The 24,950-nt window shown below is 39.6% G+C and overlaps 2 protein-coding genes across 2 annotated transcripts in view; one reads left to right on the forward strand and one right to left on the reverse strand.

Annotated features, from left to right (window-relative positions):
• The window catches only part of NT5DC1 (5'-nucleotidase domain containing 1), a 155,535-nt gene that overhangs the window by 18,660 nt on the left and 111,925 nt on the right, over positions 1–24,950 (forward strand). The gene's annotated exons all lie outside the window — the stretch shown is intronic.
• Positions 2,591–11,454, reverse strand: COL10A1 (collagen type X alpha 1 chain). Its single transcript, XM_009645216.2, has 2 exons — positions 9,548–11,454; positions 2,591–4,645 (listed from the first exon to the last, which is right to left on the reverse strand). Exons 1-2 carry the CDS (start codon positions 9,684–9,686, stop codon positions 2,763–2,765), a joined length of 2,022 nt encoding a protein of 673 aa, XP_009643511.1. The 5' UTR covers positions 9,687–11,454; the 3' UTR covers positions 2,591–2,762.

Below are 24,950 nucleotides of genomic sequence, written 5' to 3' on the forward strand. Positions count from 1 at the left end.
CCCCCCCGCCCCCAAAAAAAGTGCATGTGTGTACACAGAGACACACACACATACAGGTTTTTGATTGCAAGTTTATGTTATTACCCTGCTGTCTTGGCAGAAGGTGGTGGATCTAGATGTCTGCAATATCTGCACTCCGTCCTTTATATGCAACTTCAAATGCAACAAACAAAAAGCAAAGATGCTTTTCTGGCCAAAAAGAAAGAATCCTCCAAAAATTCTGCAAAACATTAGAAATTCCTAGTGTTGATGTAGTCCAGTGATGAGAGATCATTATTTGTCTTAATTGTGAAACCGGCATCAAAGACAGAAGCAAAGTAATTTGTTACACTTCTCTGCTGGGCTTTCCAGCTAAATACAGAAGGGATTATTTGGGTGTTTCATGTGTTTGAACACTTAGGAACTGCTGAAATTTGTCTCAGAAATTTTTTTGAAGCCTTTGGAAGCAAGTTTTGTACTATTACAGGCTCTTATGTTTTCATTTTAATCTTGTATTGGATTTTCTTTCCTCTAATGCCCATGACCCAGAAAATACATGGTTTCTGGAAGAGCTTTATCTTTAGGTAGATTGCTGATATTCATGTGTAGAAAATATTAAAAAACAAACTTAAAAATCTTACAGGCCTTCTCAAGGTTCCCTCTAAATTGAGAATCCAAAGCCAAAATAGGTAGCCAAAAGGTAGAAGTGCTTGTGCCACAATTTGGTGTGCATTCTGTAGCTTTTCTGTGTTAAGAGATGCTTTCTTAATGGTTTAATGCATAACAATTATGAAAAGCCTTCAAAAAGATGGGCCTGAAGTACTAAGCTGTAGACTTGTTTGAAGTCCTGTGTTCATTTGAGGAACAAAGACATTAAAGGACAAAACCTGATTTAAAGCGGAGGGACGATAAGAATTGGTGAGCCATGCTTTTAAGAATACCGTCTAGGCCCAGTTTCTTGTGTGGAGGCTAGTTAGCTGGAATCACAGGGCAGTCATGTACTGCTGAGCACCAAGCATCTCCAACGATTTTAGACATGTGCTTTGGCATACATTTCAGATGTAAAGCAATTAACCAGAAACTTTACAACTACTGAGCAGTCTTTTCCAGCTCCAGTACCCAGTCCCTCTGTTTGTTGCTGAAAGCAAAATGCCAGATTGGTTGAATGTATTGGCAGCAGGACGTGCTATGTTTAGATACTGGAAAGTGCTGTTGAGCTAATGACAGTAACTGCATAGGAAAACATCTTTAGTGCAAAAAAAAAAAAAAGATCGTTCTTAGGAGATCTGTAGCTGATATTTGGCCTAAAACAGGAAGGTAGAAAAGGGGGGATAGATAGTTCAGACTCAAGTGTCTTGAATTTTATTTTGGCGTGAAAGAAAAGTATCACAGGATTGCTACTTATTAATTGTGTTACAGTCCACTGTATTATTTCCATACAAATGTTTGTGTGCAATGTTTGTAGTAGTAGTACCAATCTGCTTGGCTAGGTCTACTTGGCTGCTAAAATAAGCAGCTCTCACATTACACTCTCTTCTTAAGCACTTATTTTACCAAAGTATAGCCTAAGCCACAGGCTTCCATATCCGGCAGCACTTAATAAGGGGAGAAAAAACAATTGTGCAAAGATACCTTCTTGGTAGTTCTTTAGTGTTTCCAAAACATTATGTAGTGTTTTATGTTATCAAGTATGTGGGCAATTGCTGATTTCAAATGTATGCTATATAACAAGCCTCAGGTTCTGCTTTCTTGAAGAAATGGTGATATCACACAACTTTTAAACATGAGCCTACATACTTTTAGTTCAAATGATTAAAAAATTAAGCTAAAAATAATAGTTGAAGAGTTGATAAGGTTTTTGTGTATATGATACTTTTAAAGCATGAATGGTAACTGTCATTGGTAGAAATGTGTGATCAAACTATTGTGGTTTGATAATTTATAAGCACAGATTTTACTGAGCTAGCTCACTTTATACCATTAACTCTTTGTAGTCCCGTAACAGATTTTACTGTACTCTGAACACTGTAGTTTTACAGAATGTTAGGAGCTTAAAAAATATTGAAATAGTTTGTTGCTGCAGATTACAAAATGTGCATCAAAGAATGCTGAGACTTCAAATGTGGTTGCTTTTTCATATTGTGAGTTTTAGATATTCAGTAGCGGGTAATAATTTGTAAATCTGCCTTTCTGCAAGACAGTTATTCAGTAATAAGAAAAGTGGAACTAAATTAAAACTGTGACATGGTATGCACTATATTAGAGTTGTGTTTTCTTGACTCCTGTTTGATAGCTTAAAGATGAAGCTGAGAGCAGCCTAATGTTACTGAAGTATATTATCTGTCTGTTGTGATGACCATCTTGTGTCTGAGAGTGTTGGCTCTGAATAATACCTGGTTAATTCAAGTATAGTGAAGTATGATCAGGAGTCCTGGAATCACTACTTTATGTGTTATGAGAAGTTAGAAATTCTAGGTTTCCCTTTTTTTTTTTTTTTTAAAAAAAAAAAAGACAGACTGGTCCATTATATTAATTCATAAAATTTTAATGTTGCATTCAGTTGGACAATTGATCATCATTGAAACAAAATTCTTATGACAATTCTCTAAAACCATACAATATTATTCTACTAGTTTTGAACCAATCTCTTGCACCTTCTCGCTCCCTCCTCCATTTCTGTTGCAAAATTGAAGTTGCATGACCTGCTCGTGATGAATCCAGATCATTGCGCCGTTAAAATGGTCTGAAGGAGAGAGTGTCAGGACAGTGTAAGTGGGATGTTGTTAGATATGAGCAAATAGGAAACCTGAGAAAGAAGAGTGAACATAGTCAGAGGAATAGAGACCATTGGATTCTGAATTGGGCAGTTGGAGCCATACTTGATCATTCTCCATGAGATCGACGACAGCACTGCCAGAAGCCTGGTCAAGGTATCCTTTCTTGTACTCATCATAAGTGTACATGATTGGGGAACCATTTTTGTAGAGTGCAACCCAAACATTTGTTCCTTTTGCGTGTACATGGTAGGAGAAATAGTACAGTCCAGGGATCCTGCAGGTGAAGATTCCTGTTCTGGGGTCATAGTGTTGCTGCCTATTGTACAAGATTTTATCAAATTTGATGGGGACTGTTGCCCCAGGGTAGGCTTTTGAGAGGATGACGCTGAAAGCAGACACTGGCATCCCAGTAAGAGCTTGGTTTACTCCTTTCACGAAAGACATATCCCGAGACTCTCCTGCTTTAACGTAGCTTTCGGGCATCTGTGGGATTACGGCTTGGCCAGGAGGACCAGGGGGACCTGGGGGGCCTGGCAAGCCAGGCTCTCCATTGCTGCCTTTAGGACCGGGGGGTCCAGGTGGTCCCATGGGTCCGCTTAAGCCTTTTGTAGCAATACCTGCTGGGCCTGGCAGTCCTGGTGCTCCTGGCTCGCCTTTTGCACCAGGGGCTCCTGGCAGGCCAGGGGGGCCGATGGGGCCTCTGATCCCAGGTATTCCTGAGGGCCCCCTGGGCCCCGGCTCGCCATTGATCCCTGGCACTCCCTTAACTCCTTGCGGACCCATTGGACCAGGCAAGCCAGGGAGCCCAGCATGGCCAGGGTCACCTTTTGGGCCTGGGAAACCCGGGTGTCCCTTAGGACCAGAAAGACCCTGCTCGCCTGGGTATCCTGGTTTTCCCTCTAATCCTGGCAGACCTCGTTCACCCTTGGCTCCTGGGAATCCCGGGGGGCCTGCGGGGCCCATGTCGCCTTTGGGTCCAGGTAGACCGTTCTCACCAGGCAAGCCTTTGAGTCCTTGAGGGCCCATGTTGCCGGGTGGCCCGGCAGGCCCTGGTTCTCCTGGCACACCAGCTGGGCCTTGGTCTCCTTTAGGTCCTGGAAGGCCAGGAGGACCTTCAGGCCCTCTGTGTCCCTTCATCCCCGGCAATCCTGGCTTTCCAAATCCTGGAAGACCTGGGGATCCAGGCAAGCCTGCTGGTCCAGGGTGTCCCTTGGCGCCGGGGATGCCTGCTGCTCCTGGTGGTCCCATTGGCCCAGGCTTGCCGACACCAACTTCTCCAGGTTCTCCTGGGGGACCCTGGGGACCTGGGATACCAGCTGCTCCGGGTGCGCCTGGTAAACCTCTGTCACCTTTCATGCCTGGCTGACCTGGAAGACCATTTTCGCCAGGCTTCCCTACCCCAGCAGGACCAGGGAGGCCCCGTGGCCCCTGTGGGCCTGGAAGACCCCTGCTACCCGGGCGGCCTGGAAGGCCAAATCCATTTTCTCCCTTTTGTCCGTTTACGCCAGGGATACCTGGCTCTCCCTTCTCACCGGGGAGGCCCCTTGGCCCTTGAGCTCCTGGAGGACCTTGTGGTCCTGGCTTGCCAGGTACAGACAGTCCTGCGGGGCCGGGAGTGCCAGGGGGTCCTTGTGGCCCTCTTGCTCCTGGGAGCCCAACAGGTCCAGCTTCTCCTTTCTCACCATTTAGTCCTCTGTCTCCTGGCTTTCCTGGTAGACCTGGCATGCCTGGCTTTCCAACCGCAGAGAATCCAGGTGGTCCTGGGGGACCAGGGGGGCCTTGGGGACCAGGACTTCCAAACCCTGGCTTTCCTGCAGGACCTGGTTGTCCTCTTGGTCCAATAGGGCCTGGGGGACCAGGGGGTCCTTGTTCGCCCCTTATCTGCACACCTGTGAGAAGAGAGAGGAAACCAGGTCAGCCAGGGCAGCTACAACAGATTTGCAGACTTCTGGCATGGCGGTGAAATGTGTGAAGGGTTAACCTAATTTGAACCTCATAGGAGTCAAGTTTCTAATACTGTGTTTGGTCACTAAGAACCTGACATTCAGGGCAATAGTGTCTCAGAGCTCTTATATGAATAATTAACGAGTGCAAATGTCTTGGGGTTGTGTTGTGAGCTATAGGGCCTCCAGAAACTTTTTTGGCTTCAATACATTTAGGGTCATCAGAGAACTTAAAAGATGCTGTGCAAGTAGATGCAAGCTATTAAGGAAGAAAAAAAAAAACCAAACAGGTGACTGATTTAGGAAGTTATCAGACTTGCATCTTGATGATGAACAAAGCCAGTGAAAGCTTCCCGTGTGGTTGTAGCTGCTTTTCTGAAACTACTTGGTGCTACATTTTAGTAATGAGATTTTTGTCCTTACTCCTCTCACACTTACAAAAGTGGGCCATGGCTCTGGGTTTTTTGTAAACATATGAATATTATATTTTCAAATGCTGTCCTAAAAATTTCACGCAGTGGTAAGGTCACAACTTACTGCAGTAAGTAAACAATTCCGGCATTGTTTTGGTTTTTTTTAATAATACTTCATTTTCTTAGTTATCAAAACAGCAGGTGGAGCCACTTAACCAAATGTCACAAATAGAGGAATAAACAAACCATCTCACTGCTTAGTCTTCTGTGCACTTTGGGGAAGCTTGCAGCTTCCTGCTGGAATTAGGATGCTGATTTGTAGGACATTACAGACAAGATTAACAGGGATACTGTGAGACTACTTCAGTAGTTTGCAGTAACTGGCAGCATTATAGAATGAAATACCATACCTATGATGAATGTTAATTTAAGAGGTTATTTTAAAAATAAAAACTGAGAGCTGTAGGAAGATAATGGATTCTGTGTTTTTTATAATGGCAACATATTCTGTTTGATGCTTATTTAGAAAAGATTGATAAGATCAACAACTGGATCAGCTAAAGTCTGCATTTCAGCCTCTTGCAAAGAGAGCAGAGTGTGTGTGTGTATATATATGTTTAAAAGTTTAAGCAATGACTGTTCTGCTGTCTTTTAGATGATAAATTGCTTCTTCCAATCTGTGGTTAGTCTTGATGAACCAAAAATGAGACGGAGGAAGAAAACTATTCTTGTACATGTTGTATTTAAAAAAAAAAAAAAAAGAGATTTATACATGAAATACATTTGATTTTGGTTTGATATTGGATCTGCCAGGTTGCCTTCTTCCTAGCTTGCCAGGGAAATTGTTCTTATCTACCAAGTCTAGAGAGAGTGCATTTTCTTTTTTGCTGATGCATAACATCAGCACAAACGCGTATCATGTTATTTTGCATACCTTCCTGTCTTATCTTCCTTAAAGCAATGAAAAGGAAGATAGTTGCTAAAATCCTACACATAGGAAGAAAGCAAAGTCTGATTTATTGACAAATTGAAAATGCAAACACACATCCTTCTCAGCTGCAAAGCAGATTATGAAATCTGTGAGTACCACTGACAAGTCTGGTGCATGGTGCAGTCTTTGGTATCTTACTGATATTGTTGGATTTCTTACTACTGAACTCCCAGATTCGGTAGGGTTCAATTGCAAGTTGGTTTTCTTGTCATATAGGTGACAAGATATGGCAAATTTTAAGAACTACATCATATGAAAAATGATTTGGGCATTGGCTTAAGCCTGTCAGAATTAACATTTACCCTGCAGCGGAAGTGGCATGTAAATTTTCTTTGCACATTACATGTTTTCTCTTCACCATAGGTAAGAGAGCTGCCATCAGAGAAAACAGCTTACTCAACTGGAGGACTCAGCATTTATTCCATAGGTTCTATCTATGGATAGAACTTCAGAAACTATCTGTTCGCACCAGAGAACAGAGGCAGGTCAGATTAAAGCCCCAACACAAATGCCTAAACAGATTCCTGAGCTAATGCTGCTTCAGCTGTAAAGCCTTAGGGGAAGAACCAAGCATTTATGTGGGCACTTTGGCAGAAGACAACAGTGACCCCAGCCAGGTCTGCTCTTTCTTAACAATAACTCAAGGAACTATGTCCTGACCTACCACATGTACTTTGTTCTTCAGCAGTCAGTGTGAGTTTAACTTCTGCAGTGGGGCAACGTTCATTTTATTCAGTTGTGTTTAAGTAACATGAATTGATCTAATCTTTTTAGTGGCAGATTGCATCAGACTTTAGCTTCAGAGTGCTTCTCTTTCTTGCTTTTTACCATGTTTTAGATGCAACTTTATATTAGTCCTAGATTCACAAAATGGTGGGTGCTGCCTTTTTGGGTAAGTTGCTAAAGGCTTTGTCAGTGTTCATGTTGTTATAGAGATTTTCTGCGAGGAGCTACATTGTTTCAAAGTTGCGCTGCTTTTAGATTAAAATGTCTGGTAATTGTGCTGTCTAGAGACAAATGGTAAGTCCTCTGAGGAAAGGACAGCTGAACACAATAATGAAGTAGGATTTTTACCAGGAAAACTGAAGTAGTGGTTGACTACTCTTTCATATGTCTTGGCACACATCTTGATGCAAAATTTGTTTACGTTCTCTGAGTGCAGTCAAACCCTATTTATGTATTGAATTAAATGTGAACACTTTAACATAACCTGCAATAATGGCATTAATTAATGCTTAAGCATTGCTGAACAGTTAGACTTAATTCAATGATTATTCTCAACTAGGACTTTTCAAAGATTTCAAGCCAGAGCTACTTGTTTAAAAATCATGCCCTGGTACATCTAAAGGATAGTAATACTAAATACATACATAAAAGTGAAGTATATTCTGACTGGAGAGATGTCAAGAATAAGATTTTTAAAACTGTTAAAACAATTTCACCAAATTAACTTTAATAGGTTTTAAGTGCCTTGTATGTTCTATTACATGCTGTCCTGGGTCACCAGTTTGGGCCTGGACTGAAATTTTAGTTCCAGGCTGCTTTTTGACAAAGCTATACAAAACAAAAAGAGAATTTACTGGTAACCAAATCTGTAAAAGCCAATGTTTGGTGACCAAATAGGAAAAGTAAGCTGTGATGAAAATCTTGCCATGTGCTACTTGAGCTACTTGCACACAGAAGAACTCACTATACAATACAGTTAAATGAATTTGGTTCTGCAGTCTCCTGTTTTAGTCTTCCATGATGGTCTCAGACTAGAAATGATGACCTCTAACATTCTGCCCTCTTTAAACTCTTCTAAAAACTCTCCATAGGATGCTTGTTTTCCAGACTGAATAATAGCAGTGGTTTTCCAGTCCTCTAGTTTGGTGCTTGTTCCCCAAGTGAAGATTTGTCAAGCAATTTTGAATGACTGGACTCCCATGTCTGTAAAACTTTACACTGTTCCTGCTTTTGAGGTATGCTATATTGTCTGTGTTACCTTTCGAAAGTAGACAGCCTTTTATACTTTTCTCACATGTTGAAAATAATCATTCTAAGTATGAAGTTGCCTGCACATTAGATTCTGTGTTAGTATATAAAGTGGAAACTTAGCTCAGGACAATTCATGTCCCCTTTTCATCCCATTTCCTGTCTACCCTGCTCCTTCCTTTTTCTTAATTTGCTGCTGGTTTCCTCCTTTCCAAATGTTTTCTATGGGGGGAGGGGGGGAAGCCCCAGTACAAGAAGAGAAGTAAGTGAAGTATGGTAGAGGATAATCAAGTAAATATTATACTTAAAAACAATATAAATAAAGTAAAGGAAAAACACTATGAAAAGTTAATAAGGGGAGAGGGAGGAAATGCAACTCTAACCCAGTGGTAATTCCAGTTAGGAAGCCCTCAGAGTAGCTGTTTATGTACATATACCTAAATTCAATCTGAGAGTACTGGTAGGATTCCAGAAAGCCCCTGTGCTGCAGGCAAGGGACAAAACTGTGACAGTATTTTGGTACAGCCAAGAAGAACATTTTGGGGGGTAAGTTTCCCAGCCATGCTGCTTTCACTTGGTTCTTAATGCAGAGTGTTCTTGGAGCATGTGGCTGGAGCCCATTGGGGTGAGACTAGGGCTGCGTCTTTGGACTCTGTGTGCCACTCGTGAGCACTCAGTCCATAGGATCAGACTAAAGCTATTCTGAAATGTAACCTCCTAAACGAAGGTAATGTGGATGCTATGTCCTGAGCAGCAGCTATTCTGCTCTCCAGATCTGCTTCTGTTGTGCTACCCTATTTTCTAATGCAGATACAACCTAAAATGTCCTTTTTCTGGTGAAGAGCAGCTTATTTGCAAATCCTGGTTTTTTTGAGTCCCTCATTCAGCTTCCTCATTTCTGCCCAAGTATGATTATTACAACGAAAGGCAGATGGAATACAGCAAAAGTGAAAGCTATTCTGAATAGCCTGTTGATGTCTGAAAGAAAATAATGTTCCTGGGAGGCAGGGAGGGGGAAGAGAGGGATGTTTACAAGGAAGATTCAGTTCTCTTAACTGATGATAATTTCAAATACAGACTACTGATCATCCTTTGGGGGACAATTCATCAAAAGCCAGCACCTAGGAAGTCAGAAGTTTTGATTTCAAGTTTTTTAAAAAAAGCTTTGGCCTAAGCATGGAAAAATAAAGCAGAACTCAGTTTCAAACACTGAAGTATAACCACCCATGTGACTTACAAGGACAGAGAGGATACCCAGAAATAAGATGTCACAATGTATAGCATTGCAATTATATATTGCCTATACAATCTGCCTGTACAATAAGACTGATTTATTAAATGAAAAGAATGCTTTACGATAAAGCTAGAGTTGTTATTTTACTAAGAGATTAGTCTGATAATTAAAGTATAAGCTTAAATCACTCATGAAAAAAACTATGTAGAGGTTTGTGTCATACTTTTATGACTTACCTTGACTCTTTACATTGAATGGTAGAAAATGTGGCCCCTTGATGCTGGATTGTTTCTGGTATCGCTCAGAAAAATATCCATCGCTACCATGGACAATGTTCAGACAAAACAGCAGCAGTAAGGATATTTGTAAATGCATGTTTCCAAATCTGTTTTCTGTTAAAAAGGGGAGAAAAAGTTTGTTATAAAGAAAAGCTCTTCAGTTCTGTTTCTTGTGCATGAATAAATGAGTTTTCTTAAAGAATTGGTATTAAAAGTAACATTATTTTGTGCTTACTTCCTCCTGCTTTCACTAAAGGTGAAAGAGGTGAAAAATCCTTCAAGAAAAAGGGAATCATTACTGCTGTCACTCTGAATGATAGAGCTCTTGTATAGATAGCTTAGAGGCAATAGTCTCACTCTTAGGAAAAGAATAATTTTATATGGAAGCCAGCCTACTTGAACCACTGTCTTCAGAAACAGTGATTATTTTCCTAGTTACACCAGGGCTCCAAAAGTAAGTTAAGGCATTGCATATATCAAAACCCCTGAAACAAAGAAAAGTTTTCAGTGGAAATACATAGACACTCTACCACAATCTTATTGCTTCTGTCTAATGCTATAGCAAATGAAGTACCTGGCTCCTTCAGCATCAGTGGCTAAATCTCAGATTGCCTTGCTTGAAATCAGGCTTTTATCTATAGCCTTTCAAATAGCCCCAGTGGCAGTAAGGATGCTGTCACTGGCCCTTAAATATCAACCCCCTTCTCTCCCCAACCAGAAAACATGTATGCTGTAGAAGCTACCTTCGAAACCAAATAGAATAAAATGAAATCATAACATACCAAAATGTTGTGGAGCTCCAATGCAGAGTGGTAGAGCAGTGAACCCTCCTCTGTTAAGGAGTTCTTCTGCCACTGGTGAGTGAGCAGAAGCTGATGATTTCAAGTGTCACCCCTGAGTATTTATATGATTTTCCCCCTAGTTGGGTGACTGCTGGGCATAAGCTCCTCCCCCAAAAATCAGTAAGCAGTAATTATCTGTGTGTGTATATGTGTGTTTTTAGGGGTGGGGGAAGCTATTTTGGGCAGTCATCCTAGATCCTGTTAAGGGGGTTTTTTGTTTGGTGTTTTTTTTTTCTTTCCTTGGATTTCTTATTGTTGATGAAATTGTATTGCTCATAGCTTGTATTTTCTAAAATTTTACGGCCCCTCTGTTTTTAGAACTGAGAAAGATAACATTGGAAAAACTCATGAACTTGTAAGTAAGGTTGATAATTCTAAGTACTTCATTTGGATTTCTCTGTAAATGGTTTATGGAAAGAACTATACATTTTGAACTTTGGTGAGCTGTTAACTTTCAGGAGTATCCCCACTAAAGTCTATAGAGACTACTAATGTGAGTAATTGTTCAGTGGGACACGAGTGGAGAACTTGCAATCAATTAAGGTGTGAATAAGGGAGTTGTGTGAGAACCTGAAGGTTACTTTTAGGCAGTTATTGTTTTAGGAGATTATCTTCACATTATATTTCTATACTTCTGTTTTGATGTTGGAGGTACAGTACTAGGTACGTGATGTATTCTGCAAGTAACGTTTCTCTATTATGAATTCTTGAAATGCAAGCTTGCCTTACACAATGGGAACTTCATTGTATCTAGTTATAGCAAATGTATTGAAATCCATACTGCTTAAATACGCAAGTGCTGTATGGGCTGATTCTTGGGGCTGGTGGGGTTTTTTTGAGCTTTCAGCATTGCATTCAGTAATGTAACTTTTTTTAAGGTTTGCTCAATGAAATGCAGTTATTGCTGTACTTTTACTAGATGCATGTTGTTCCTATTGAACTGTTTCAGTTTAGTAAATGTAAACTGTTTCAGTTCAGTAAATGTAAACTACTCCTTCTTTACTGTTGGTGGATCAAACTTGATTACAGCTTATATATTTTTCTTTTTTTTCTTTTTTTCCTTTTTTTTTTCCCCCTCTTTTTTCTTTTTTATTTCAGATTATAGATTGGTTTTAGCCATTAAGAAAGTTCATTAAACTAGTCCTGTTTAGAGGACTGTATCCACACATTGTGACTTTTTTTTTGAATAAATAATGGAATCTTACAGTGTTTCAGCATCACTTTGATTAGCGTTCAGTACTAAATAGGCAGTAATTTTCAGTCCTTGAATGGTTTGTGACTCTGAAACGTTATTTAAGATCGAAGAGGCAGAATAAGAGAGAATAAACAAACCTTTCTCATTAAGGATGAAAGTGTAGAACTAAATATATTTTGCAATTTTATCAAACATTCTCAGCAAAAATACCTTTGTATAAATTAACTGTGTATTAAAACTCCTTTGCCAATTGCAGATTTCTTTGACACTGTTATGTGGTATTCAGTCTTGTAGGAGCTAGGTTTTTGGATGTGTTTGAAATTCTTTGTTCCCCTTGTACCAAATTAGTGGAAAACCAAAGATAAATGATATCTTTGTTGCTAAAGGAAGCTGAGCATGGGCTACAAGTTACTGTCCTGATGAAGTGAGCATGTATTTATTTTTCAAGTTAATTTATGCTATTTGTGGAAGGTGTCTGGGGAGCCTTTTGGTGAGGTACAAGCGATACCTATGCAGAAGAACACGTATGCACCTATATCCTAATACCAATTGTAGAAATAATCAGGCAAGGGTACTAGCATGATATGTTATAGGAATACCAATAAATAACCTGTGTTACTGTGCATTCTCATGCATGGTAGGTACAGAAGGGACGCCTGTTACCTTTCCAACCAAAAGACTGAGCTGCTGGCCCTGAACTGTGCGGCTATCCTGTGGAATGACAGGTTAACGTGGGCTGAATTTTACCTGCTTTGTGTCTTTGTTTAATTGCACGCTCTTCAAGTAACAACTTTTTTGGCTTTTATGTATTATGGCAAATATCCTAGAACACAAGTTACTGTACTGAAAGAGACTAATGGACCATCAAGTCTATTCTGCTTATAATTGTGCTAATACCTTTGCTTACTAGAGGGCTGTATTAAAGTTGTGAGTTAAAGACTGCTGCAATCATTTATTTAATGTATTGTCAAACGGTTCTTTTATTCTATTCTTCTTTCTAGCCATCCTCTAAACAACACTATGTTCCATTTTTGTAAATAAACCCTTTCCGCTGCAGAGGTCTTCAGACTGAAGCCTGCTTTCCCCATTAAGCTTGCGTGTCCAATCTGGTCAGTGGTTTTCAGAGAATGTTTGCATGTCTGAGATGGCATTTCTACTCCCCCTATGTGCATTCAGTTCTTTTTAATCTTTTCAAGAAGGAAGCTTTGTCCTCAAGTTGTTTGTGTACCTTCTCAAGGTGCTTAATTTAAAAATTATTCTCTATAAATTCAAATGAGAGTCCGGTCATCCGCTTTTGACAGAGGCAGCATATGTATGGGCATAGAGTTTATTTCTTCCTTGAAGAAATACAACTCCAGCTCCTTCTTTTGGTTCACATAAATCCAAAAATAGCTTTTGATTTTTTAAAACATTTAAATATACAGCCCTCGGTGGGAAGTGTGGTTGTTGCTAATTTGACAATATTTGGTTAAGAAAGTTAAGAACAGCAGGTGACAGTTTTATGCACACACAGTTTCATGCTAATTTCTAGCCTAATTCATAAATACCCCCAAAGCAGGCACACTTACGTTACAAAAGCTCCAATAACGTACACTGATATTTGCCCAGCAGCCTCGCTTCCTGCCTTGGCTCCTTCTGGCCAGGAAGGTGAATAATCTCTGTGTGTCCCTGCATAAATAGGGATGATTGTGGGGTTAAAAGGTATATTACTGGCAAACTCGCTGTCCTCCTGTTTAACCTGAGCTCCACCCTATCGTGCTATCTTATGCTACTTCTTGGGTTTGAGGTTTTGTTTTTCTGTGGGTATGGGAAATTGAGGTAGAATTGGAGTTCACTTCTTTTGTATGTTTTCCCTGTTGCTGTGGATATTTTTTATTGGCAGAGCACTAACATGTGTTTAGCCTTAAGCACACACATGAGAGGTAGGCTTCGGTATGTATTTGCACGTGCAAAAATACATGTAGTAGACATACTTGTGTATACCTATTTACAGTAGCAGCACATTTTAAATAAGAAAGGTTATTTCCGTACCTGTTTTCAAAGTATAAACGTTCAGATGCTTTTGCTTTGCAGCTATGCACTTAGAAAGCTGTCTTTTACTTCCAAATGAAGGTATCGTCACTGCCCCCTGCTCCTCTTGTCCCAATACCCTAATAGTCAGGAATAATGGCGTGATACATGGCTCTGTTGCACCGCTCCAGTATTTGCTTTTTAGTTATGTATTGGCTGCTTCTTCCCATGTAAAGATAGCCATGGTAGTATTCCTTCAAAATAGTGATCTGATAGTCTAAGTCCTGATCTTAACTGGAATAAAAAGACTCAAAATAGAGTTTCTCTGGACCATGTGAAGTAGGTACTGGAATCACAGAGTCTTTAATGCCATTTGCAGCAGTTTGCAGTGTTTCGTCATATTTGCTGGATGAATGTTCAATTTGCTGTTGAATGTTGTTAGAAAGCGTGCGCTTGCATATGCTTTCCAAAATCCCCTGTTTCTTCAGTGTCTTATTCCCACAGAGTGGAAATACATGCATAAGTGACGTGGAAGCGACCCCATGCTTTGGGAAATGGGAACTAACTTTCACTGCAATCCTGCAAGTTACTTGCAAAGGGACTTGAATGAGTCCCACAGTAAGCAATGACTGCTTACGAGGAAGAAATGTGGAACAGCTTAATTAAGCATAAACTGTAATAAAATAAGCAACCATTCCCTTTCACACAGCCTGCCTTCCCCTCTCCCCGCTCCCTCCCCCCAAAAGAAAAAAAAAAAAAAGAGAAGCAAAACTCAGAGAAAGGCTGGGCTATGTCTCTGCAGTAGTTGGGCACTGGCTGAATATGCTTCTGATACTGAGGGTTTTCAGTGTGAATATGTTTAGATTTATTGTTTTGACTTAGAGTATGTGATCTTGACTTTTCACCATCTAAGCATAAATCCTGTGCTTAGGTAGTTTCAAAGATGAGTGAGTTCTCTGAAAGGAAAAATTAACAGCTTTAACTTGGAATTTGTCTTATTTTTAGTAAGTGGCTTTTAGTCTTAATCCTGAAATTTTTTTAATTTAGAATTACTTTTTGTTAAAATATGGTACCCAAGGAACCTGGGGGCATTTTACTCCTTTAGTTTGGCTAGGTAATCTCAGTTTTGAATAAAGAGGCAAGAATGTGTTGGGGGAAGATGGAGTCCTGCAGTTTTAACAAGTAGTCTGAAGAATTTGGAGTGACTTTATTGATGACATGAAATCTCAACACTGTTAAGAGGACACAATTATTTTTCTTTTTGTAGCTCAGAATCTATGACAAGTGCCTTCCGATGTTGTCAGTTCCAATTGTGTTACCTGCCTGAAGTAAACTTTGAAGACTCTACCCTAGTCTGTGATAAGTTTTCCTCTATTGAAGTGCTTATACCCAAAACTCATGGTAGCTACCATTTTGCAATGGACTCTTATAGCCTGTAGCACCATCTCTGGTGAAGAAATTCCCCGGTCTCCAATTTTAAGCTCTCAGGGAAAGGTATTTAGGAATTTCTCAGAGAAGTTTGAAAGCCTGCCATGAAATTACAGGAGTTACTGGGTTACCTAGCTTGTGGTGCACTGCATGACACTCTGGAAACTCCTAAATCATCTCAACTCCATGGTTTAAAACCATCCTCTCTCCCTTTCCGTCACACAGTGCCGAAGGGTGTTTGCACGCTCCTGTGATAGCGGCCAGGTAAGCCCTCCATGGGAGTGGAGAGGGGCAAAGTGTTCCGCTGCACCTTTCTTAGTGGGGAAAACTAATGCAGATGTTTTTCAGCTTCTTGCTGCCCGCAGTCAAACGTGCCCAAAGAAATAACAAGCAGGAAAATCTGTGAATTAAATAACTGTGGGAAGTTGGAGGGGTGTCTGTATATGTTTTGATGATGCTGTTTCTTTGTTTTGTTTCGTACTAGTTGTTACTTTGTGTTTACATGGAGGGTGTTTTCTGTTCCAACACTAGCCGCTTGGACTGCATGAGACTAGAAAACATCTTGGTGAAGAAAATGTTTACCTTGCTAATTGGAAAACAAATACGATTTCTTTTGAGTTTCAGAATGCATGTCGTTTTTTGTAATTAATAGATGCTTGTTGGGGCAATCTGCAGGGCTGTGCAGTCCTATCCATATTCATACTTTGAGATACAATAAACAATTCTCTCTTCAAACAAACAACACGAAAGAAACTGTGTTACCCCTACAGTCCCGTACTAGTCTTTTTATAGCTTTAAAGCCCTCGTACTTCTAACACTTGTAATTGTGGTTGAATAAATGTCCTACTTTCAAGTAGTAATGGAAAGATGGTCTGTATTTGTTCTGGCACTGCAAAAATGACTGACTGCTGGCCAGTTTGTTCTGTTCAGCGCAGGTAACTGTTGATCACAAGAACTCTATTTAATATAGAGTATATTTATATAGATGACACCCAGTTAAATATTTATAGCTGTATTCTGACTGAGTTAACTTGCAGAGGCACTGAGTAACCATGCTGAAACCTCAGGAAAAGATGTGTTCCACATAGGTTATAGAGAAAGTTTTGAGACTTGACATGAATTTCTGATAATACATTCCTCAGATTCATATAGCATTATTGATTAATGCTTTTTAACAATGCTACATTGTTTGTGGCCCCATTTCATTTTGCTTGTATAAAAATAAGGTAATTTCACCCATCTTAGAGAATTTATGATACTAAAGTAAAACATACCAAACACAAGTACTGGTGTTAGGAATGATGTTTTCCAGTACCTTGGGTATGCAGCTGGCCTGACCTTTTTTCTTCCTCATTTTTATTCCTTCTTCCCCTGCCTATGAAAGTAAAACCCAACAAATATTGATCAAATGAATGCATTAATTTGAAACTCCTATCAGTTGTGTGATTTTAAATGAAAACTGATTAGTTCTGAAGATACTGAAAACACAAAGCTGTTTTTATATAAAAAGGTAATCATCCTTTCTCCCACAAATGCATTTCTGATTAAGTAGTATAAATGTTTATATATTTAAAGTTTGGATTTTTATTAGATTTGTTTAAAAATGTAAACATGCAGGTGATGGCGGACTTGCGTCTTTCTGATGGAGAGGAACAACAGAAATATCCAGTTAACTTTGTTCACAGTTTAGGAAAAGAAATTTTCAAAGGGCCTGACCAGTGAATAGCCTAAGCAAGTATGAAAATTTGACTTTGGATTTTGAGGAGGGAGTTCCACAAAACTGTTTCTGGAACTGGTTAAACATAGCCAGGTAAAGATATTCCAGAACTGGACTTTAACCTGGAGATGCTCATTTTCAGCCTTCTGCCTGATGTTGACTACACTCTTAGTTGCGTCAATACAATGGTTGAATTCATGCTCTATTTTTCTCTGACTTTTATTACAGTATTTAATATCTTGTTCTACCTCTGTACCTGCTGGACTCAAGGTTTCTTTCAGACTCCCCTGGACCACAGTCAATAAAGTAGAAGCCATGATAAAAGAAGGGTGGGAACTACCCCTACTTTCCCAAAGGTGGGAAAGTTCAAGCAGCTCCCTCAGGTATTCCACAATTAGGGGAATCTTCCAAATAGTTGGTGAAAAATAGGTGTAACTGAGCTGCTTTTTCAAGTGTGTTCACTGGAGCAGGTAGTCAGCCTGCTTGAATAGTCTCATTCATTGACCTTAATACCTGCTGTGGTTTGGACAATTGGCATAAAGTTGTTTTTAAAACTTCATGTTTAAAAAACAGGTGCCAAAGGTGGAGGGGAAAAAAAAAAATCCAGACTTTTACAGCCAGAACAAATAAAAGTTGTCTGAGTTCACTTTAAAAATAAGGGATTTGTTTGTTGGTTTAAGTCTGGCATTTTAAATATTGCTGTTTCCTTTTCACTTATTTAAATTGAAACTTGGGAAGGTTCTGTTGGTCATTGAATATATACTTTCTGTACTCTCTAGCTTATGCAAAATAAGCTTGGGTCTGTGGAGCCCAATTGGTCCTGATGATTATTAATAGGACTGGTTTTAGTTTCACTTAGCTGAGATTGGATTTTTACAAGCATTATATTGTCATAAAGGAGAGTAATAATTACCTGCTTGTAATAAAGTGCTAATGAAGTGGCTGTTTTTATTATTACAGAAAATGCACCAGGCCTGCAAAGTTTTATAAGTGACTCTTACGTATTACCTGGCTCAAAGCCACAAGCTTCAATGTGTCCTGCATTTCATAGGAGAAAAATCATGTGAATGTGAAGGATGATTTTTTTTTTTTTTTTTTTAAGTAGTTTAACCAGTAGGGTCTCACATCGAAAGGTTGGAGGATTGAAAGATCAGTATATAAAAGTGGTTCATATGTGGAGCAGGTAAATACTTCCCAAACTACTGATAGAAAAAATTATCCAGATACCAGGGAAGGATAGGGATTCCTAAGCTCATGACAGATAACCTGACCAAAGCTCTAGCTTGTTTCCAATGGTCATACTTTCTGACCCTGATGTCACTCTGGTAATTGGTGGAAAAAATAAAACCGAAAATTGAACTTCTGCTGGAGGTGATGTTAGATGACTTCTGTACCCACTGATGGTGAGATGTAAGCAAAGATCTCCACAGATTTAATGGGTAAGGTCTGATGTATTTCTGCTGCATACAGAAGTAAAAGTGGGTAACTTTGCAAGCAGAAATGAAGTGCTTTGAGATTTTGAGTGTGTTACTCTTGGATTTAAGTGTTCAGGTTCCACTGAAGCCATTAAACCTTTCTGGACATTGACAGTAAATTGACTATGCCTTTGACTTTGTAATGGTCGCAGCTTAAGAATATAGCCATGGAAAGGTAATGACTGCTTGGATTATAGGTGGTTAAAGTGCTGTAATGTGAATGTATTGAAGCCTTAACGGAGTTACTAAAGATCAGAGGAGTTGAGAGGTAGGGAACTGAATGCCAGGTCCCCATCTGATTCATTAATGAATGAGCCAGTTTCTGTGTAATCTGTAACCAGTAGCCACTTTTTGTTCTTGAAATGGTTTCTCTGGCAGTAGCTTAGCTAGGGATGCAGATAAAGGTAGTTTCTGGGACTCCTTTTGTAAAACAGCTCATGGTCCATAAGCAAGGCTGCTCTGCTGTCAGCAGCTGCTGCCCAATGACAGATGCTACAGCAGAAGACTCATGCCAGATTTCAAGGAAGATTTTCTGACATGATAGTATTGCTACAGGTCTGGAGTAGAAGTAGTCTTCCACCCATCTGCGCTAAGCAGGATAAAGAGTTAAGACCTTGAAATGTGTGAGAGTGAGTCGTATAGGATAGGAAATGGGATATGGAGGGAAGGTGTAATTTATCTGTGTCACATAGTCCAGATTGTGATGTGGAGTCTGAATGTTATACATCTCATGCAACTTCTTGAGGAATTCTTGTAGAACCTAAGGGTTTCTTTTATCTTTTGTTACTGAAGAAAAGGAGGGAGGACACTGCAACTCCTGCTGCTCTGCTCATCTGTTTTCTGATCACACTTTCACGAACTGGGCAAGGCCTCTGAGCAGATCACCATACTAGGTGAATGTAAGCCTGTGTAATACACAAATTCAAGAGAAATAAATGGTGTTTGGCTACGGCTGAGTTGGAAATTCAACTGCCTTAAATGTAGGCACCTTAACCTGGGCCTGAACCCAGCCCTTCTGGCTGTTTCCAGGCTGTTGGACCTTAGTGCTGAGCAGCTGAAGCGGTTTTACTCCACTTAGCAGTCTGGCTGCAACCTATGTTGAGCTGCTACAAAACCAGAGGGGAGGCAGGGTAAATGCCTTTGTGGTTAGCTTGCACTGTGCTCTAAGCTGTTGTGGGAATGAGCAGTCTCCATCTACAACTAGTCTGAGATTCTGTACTGTGCATTTGCATCTTGGGCATATTCATGGATGTACTCCTTTTGCTATATATTACACAGTTGTGACTGAGGTTTGAAACTCACTACAGTTTGAGTATGAAACCACTATAGTTCTGTTTCATTTTATTTTCATTACTGAATGGATTTAGCAGAGCTTTACAGCACATGAAAGTCAACTTTAAAAAGCCTTTGGCAAAGGAAGCCTGTTGTCCAAATTGTGTCAGTTCTATGTTTCTGATTAGAGCTTTAAAATGGTATTTTTTTAGATGTATTTTGCCTGGCTGGGGAATATATGTAATCATTGCAGCTATTGAATTGTAAAGGGAGTGAAAGTTGATCAAGATCTGTAGTGACCATCTACTCTAAGTATCTTGGAGTTCTTTACAGATTCACTTTGGACAGAAATGAAGAGAGGTGTAACTTAAACAAGTGGCTGTCTTCCCTAGCACATATTCCAGACTATTGAAATGGTGCAAAGATTTGGCCATCCACAAGCTGTAAATTCCAGTTTGAGAGCTAGTATACCTACTTGTCTGCAGATGGAAAAAAAAAAAAATCGTATGATGATTAGGAGGGCTTTTTAACATGTAGAAAATAAGGGAAGATGTATGTAAACCCTGAAGGTTCTGAGACAGCTTGCCATGTTACTCTAAATTATTTTTCAACACAAAAAGTGTAGAATCTGGGAAGCTAGGGCTACAGTGAATGCTGTTACTTGATATGGTATCTACATTTTGCTTGATACATTCTATTTATGCTAGTTTTATCCCATCATTTATCATTAAATCTGATAAAGTCAGTTCAACATTGCCTCACTGCTTGGCTTATCCAATTAGTATCTGGTTATCCAGTTCTGCACTAGAAACAAGGCAAAATTCCATCTTCATATTTGCAATCTTGTTCTGCATGCTAGCTAATATTTTTAAAGGTACTTCACATTTTTTTGGTAAGTGAGAAATAGTCTTCAGTATTAGATTTTGATGCAGTAGAATCAAAAAGGATCCTTATATACATATATAAATACACAGAAGATCCATCTTCAGGTTCAGTAGAAGTTTTTGGATTGAAACCCTTTCATTTACCAGCTTGAAATAGTTTTATATAAAGCTGAGCATCTTTAAACATTCTTCTTTTTTCAGGACCTAAACATAACACTGTTTGTCCATTGAAATATTAGGTCACCAAGAATGCATGTTGGGTCATTCAGAGAGAGCTTATTGTTTCGGAAAATAGACCTCCTGTGTCTATAGAGCTATGGTGGGATGTATTTGCTTAACTACGTTTTAGTAAGTAAAAGTAAAATTAACGTTGCTAGCATAGTTTCCTTCTGGTTCCTTTTTATACCTGTCTAAATCCAGATCTTTTCTGGTATGTCCTGTGTACATAAATTGTATTGGGTTTCAGAGTTGGATTCCACCTTGGGCTGTGCTGATGACCGCAGGATGTTTATGTGAACTGTGCTAAGTTTCTGGCAGACTTCTCCCTCTGAGGCCTTCATGCAGTACTCTATCCCTGAGACACTCATGTCATTTAGAACAGGTTTTTTTGTTTATTTGTCCACCAATAGTTTGCAGGTACTTTAAGGGAAAATGTATTTAGGCTAGTCATGAAGGATTATCAACACTTCTGGGAAACTGAGAGCTAGCAGGGTGGCAGGAGCACGAGCAGAATTTCTTTGGTATGTGAAATAATCTCTGGACAACCTTCAAGAGCTATTTAATAATAGTATAGGATAATTTTAATACTTTTTGCAGTCTCTAGGGATCAAAAATGCCAAATAAAGATTTGTTTTGACAAAGGAAGATCTATTTTACAAACTTAATGGGGGTAATGGGCACTGTTTCGTCATGTTCTTTCTCAAACTGCTTTGGAATATGTAAACTTCTATTGGATCATCTTTTAGAAGCAGAGAAAGACCTCGCTGTAAAGATCCATATTCTCTAAGAAAACAATCTGTTGTTTCTAGAGAATTTGATTAGAAGCTGTCACAATCATATTACCTATGAATCTCCCAGTTAGGGCTAAATGGTCTCATGAGAACTCAGGATCATGGTCTTTTGAGTACGATAAGTCAAAAACAATCATAGAGGTAAAGGATCAGAATATTTATTTCAGTTGAGAGTTGATTTCTGCAACTTCAAGAGCAGAGAACAAGTTAACATTTAAAAATATTTAAGCTGTCCTTCTCCTGAAAGATAGTGTGGGCCGTTCTACCTTCTGGCTGTTCTGATGGAAAACTTGCCTTGGGCTGTTTGTTCAAAGCCCTGGGAGAAGCCTCTCTTCTGAGTTGTTAACCTGCTGTCCTTGGAGTCCTTCATTCCTAAGTTACCTGAAGGACCAGTGTGACACCTCAGATGCATAGATGCACGTGCTTTTTTGTCTAATAGCTGTGGGCAGTTATTCTAAATACTTACATGCATACAACTGCAAAAAAAGTGGTAGTTAACAAGACTACATTTTGTGTTTGTGTTATTTTGACCTACATCTAAAATGTCTACTGAAATGAAACTTTTTTTTTTTTTGTCCTCAGTTATACTTGTGTTCAGGAAAGGACTGTAGGGCTGTCCAAGTCTCAACAAATGACTTACCACGAAGGACTGATGGCATCTAGTTACATTTAAGATGGCTGCATGGTGGCCTGTGAAGTAAAGTACTCCTTTTTTTTGGCAGTGGGGTCTATACTGGTTTATGCAAACGTGGATCAGGCATCTGATGTTTTTTAAAGGATATGTATGGTCCAAACCTGCTTTTAACAGAAAATGAATTTGTAAACATAGTCTAAGAACCTAGTTCTGACTCAAGCTTGTGGCCCATCAGAACTTCACCAGCTGCCTGTACCCCTACAGCACAGGACTTTCCTCTACTGCATTTATGCCACATGCCTGGAAGGCGCATAAGAAACATCACAAATTCCGCTTCTTGTGCTTGGAGGACAAAGGAGACGTGGTTATATTCTGCTACTGCCTCTTCCAAAAGAAACACAGTCTGTTTCTTCTGGAGAGTGGTCCATTAAGCAGCTGAGCAGGTCTCAGGGGCTGAACATACAGATAGGCTCTTTGGATCATTTAGCTGCCAAACTCTAATTGTGCAAATGCAATCTGAAATTTGTAATAATTGTATAGAATTTCATGGCAGTGGCAGAATGGATATTTTGCACATTACACCAATATGTGACAAATTCCAAACCTATGGAAAGAATGTAGGACTTGGGGCTGCTTTGCAAGATGGGTGTACAGAACTAGGATAGAGACTTTTTTTTTCCTGATGTTTTTATTAAAGAATGGACAAAGAGTTTTAAAGAAATACTTCTGAAAAAGCAAAAGCCTAAGTTATAAGAAATTGGAGTTGGAATGGTGAAAATTCAGCAATGTTTTAATTGTCTGAAAACCTAATCTTGAGGAAACATCACAGTTCCTACTAAAGATGAAGCAAACAGTGTTATAACATCAGGTAATTATTTTAATGCTTTAGCTCTTTTCTCTTATGCTTTTACAATTCAGGACACCAGTTTTTTGTTTTGTGGAAAATGACTTTCACAGTCTTTACTTTTTATTATTATTACTATTAAAGACATAATATTTAATATTATTATTAAAAGCTGTTTAATCTATAAAAAATGGTGTTGAAAGTGCTGTGAATTAAGAATAAATTACTATGAATTAAAATTAAATCTTCACAAGAAAAAAAGCCAAGAATACAAATGCTTCATATGTGTCCTTTATAATTCTGTAATTTAAAACACGATCGTTTGTTATCTCTGCATTCACTCTTCTTACCAATATTTGCCTTCCTCTGAGAACCTCTTGCCAAACAGTTCCTAAGAGTGAGAAACTAGTGCTTTGGAAAAGTTTAAATTCACAAATACACCAGCTTCAGGCTTGCAATCTCTTCCCAGTGGAATTTCTTCTCTTTTCATCCCAATCATTTATGAAGTTTGCATCTGGAGAACCTTTTAAAGATGAGTATTGCAATGTTCCTGGCTCTCTTTGGAAAACAGTGTTTTTTACTTTTGAAGTATAAAAAACAACGGCAAAGTTGGTAAGAACTGGGTTTTTTAAATTCTGTTTTCCCAAGGTCTGGCATTTGTTTTCTTTAGTCTAGTACAGAATGTTTACTCTGAATTTTAGTTATTGTCCTGCAATATGAGGACTTAGAAATGCTTTCTATATTCTTTGTGTTTCGGAGCTGATTTGCCTATTAATCTTGTATCCTCCTCTATATGTGTAGATCAGAATAATCTGTAGAGAACTATAAATATGGTTAGGAATACCAATGCATCTTTAGGGGTGCATCCCTTTGTGGGGGTAGGACTGTAAGATGCTCTAGAAACTGGCTGGTCATTACAGCATGTAAGTACAGAGAGAGGATTAGAGTTTTAAAGCTCTGCACACATGTGTAGGTGATCACTCTTTGGCTTCACCTCTCAAAGTAATCAGAATATAGATATTAAATAGCTTTTTTTTTTTCTGTGGTTATTTTGGGGGGTTTGGTTTGCTGTTTGATTTTGGTTTTGGTTTTTTTTTTTTCTCCCTGCCCTTTGTTTCCTCCTGGATATTGTGGTTAGATAGGTATTAAGGATTTTCATGATTATACAGACCTCCAGCTTTTCTTGGTGCCCTTGTGCCAGTAGCATATACACACACACATATATATGACCACTGCTGTTTCAATGGCAGTAGCTAAAATGCTAAATAAAATTACAGATGATTGTATATCAGTGTGCTTGGTTCACACTGTTGTCTTTTAGCTTGCTTAGACATAGCCCACAGGTCCAGTGCTGTCCAAAGCGGTTTGGCCTTGCTGCCTGCGGCACTCTGCACCACCAAGTCGTGGCGCTCATGTGCAGCGGACACAGCACTTCCAGGAAATTTTGTTTCATAGGTAAGCTAAAGGGTAGAAAGGAAGACCCTGGGAACTACCGACCTGTCAGCCTCACCTCTGTGCCCGGGAAGATCATGGAACAGCTCCTCCTAGAAGCTATGCTAAGGCACATGGAGGCCAGGGAGGTAATTCGAGATAGCCAGCGTGGCTTCACCAAGGGCAAGTCCTGCCTGACGAACCTAGTGGCTTTCTATGATGGTGTGACAGCATCAGTGGACAAGGGAAAACCAACAGACGTCATCTATCTGGACTTCTGCAAAGCCTTTGACACAGTCCCCCACAACATCCTTCTCTCTAAATTGGAGAGCTATGGATTTGATGGGTGGACTGTTCGGTGGATAAGGAACTGGCTGGATGGTTGCGTCCAGAGGGTAGTGGTCAATGGCTTGATGTCCGGATGGAGACCGGTGACGAGTGGTGACCCTCAGGGGTCCGTACTGGGACCGGTGCTGTTTAATGTTTTCATCAATGACTTAGACAGCGAGATCGAGTGCACCCTCAGCAAGTTTGCAGATGACACCAAGCTGAGTGGTGCGGTTGACACACCAGAAGGACGGGATGTCATCCAGAGAGACCTGGACAGGCTGGAGAGGTG

This window comes from Egretta garzetta, unplaced genomic scaffold, assembly GCF_000687185.1.
Source record: "Egretta garzetta isolate BGI_Z169 unplaced genomic scaffold, ASM68718v1 scaffold18, whole genome shotgun sequence".
Classification (NCBI taxonomy): domain Eukaryota; kingdom Metazoa; phylum Chordata; class Aves; order Pelecaniformes; family Ardeidae; genus Egretta; species Egretta garzetta.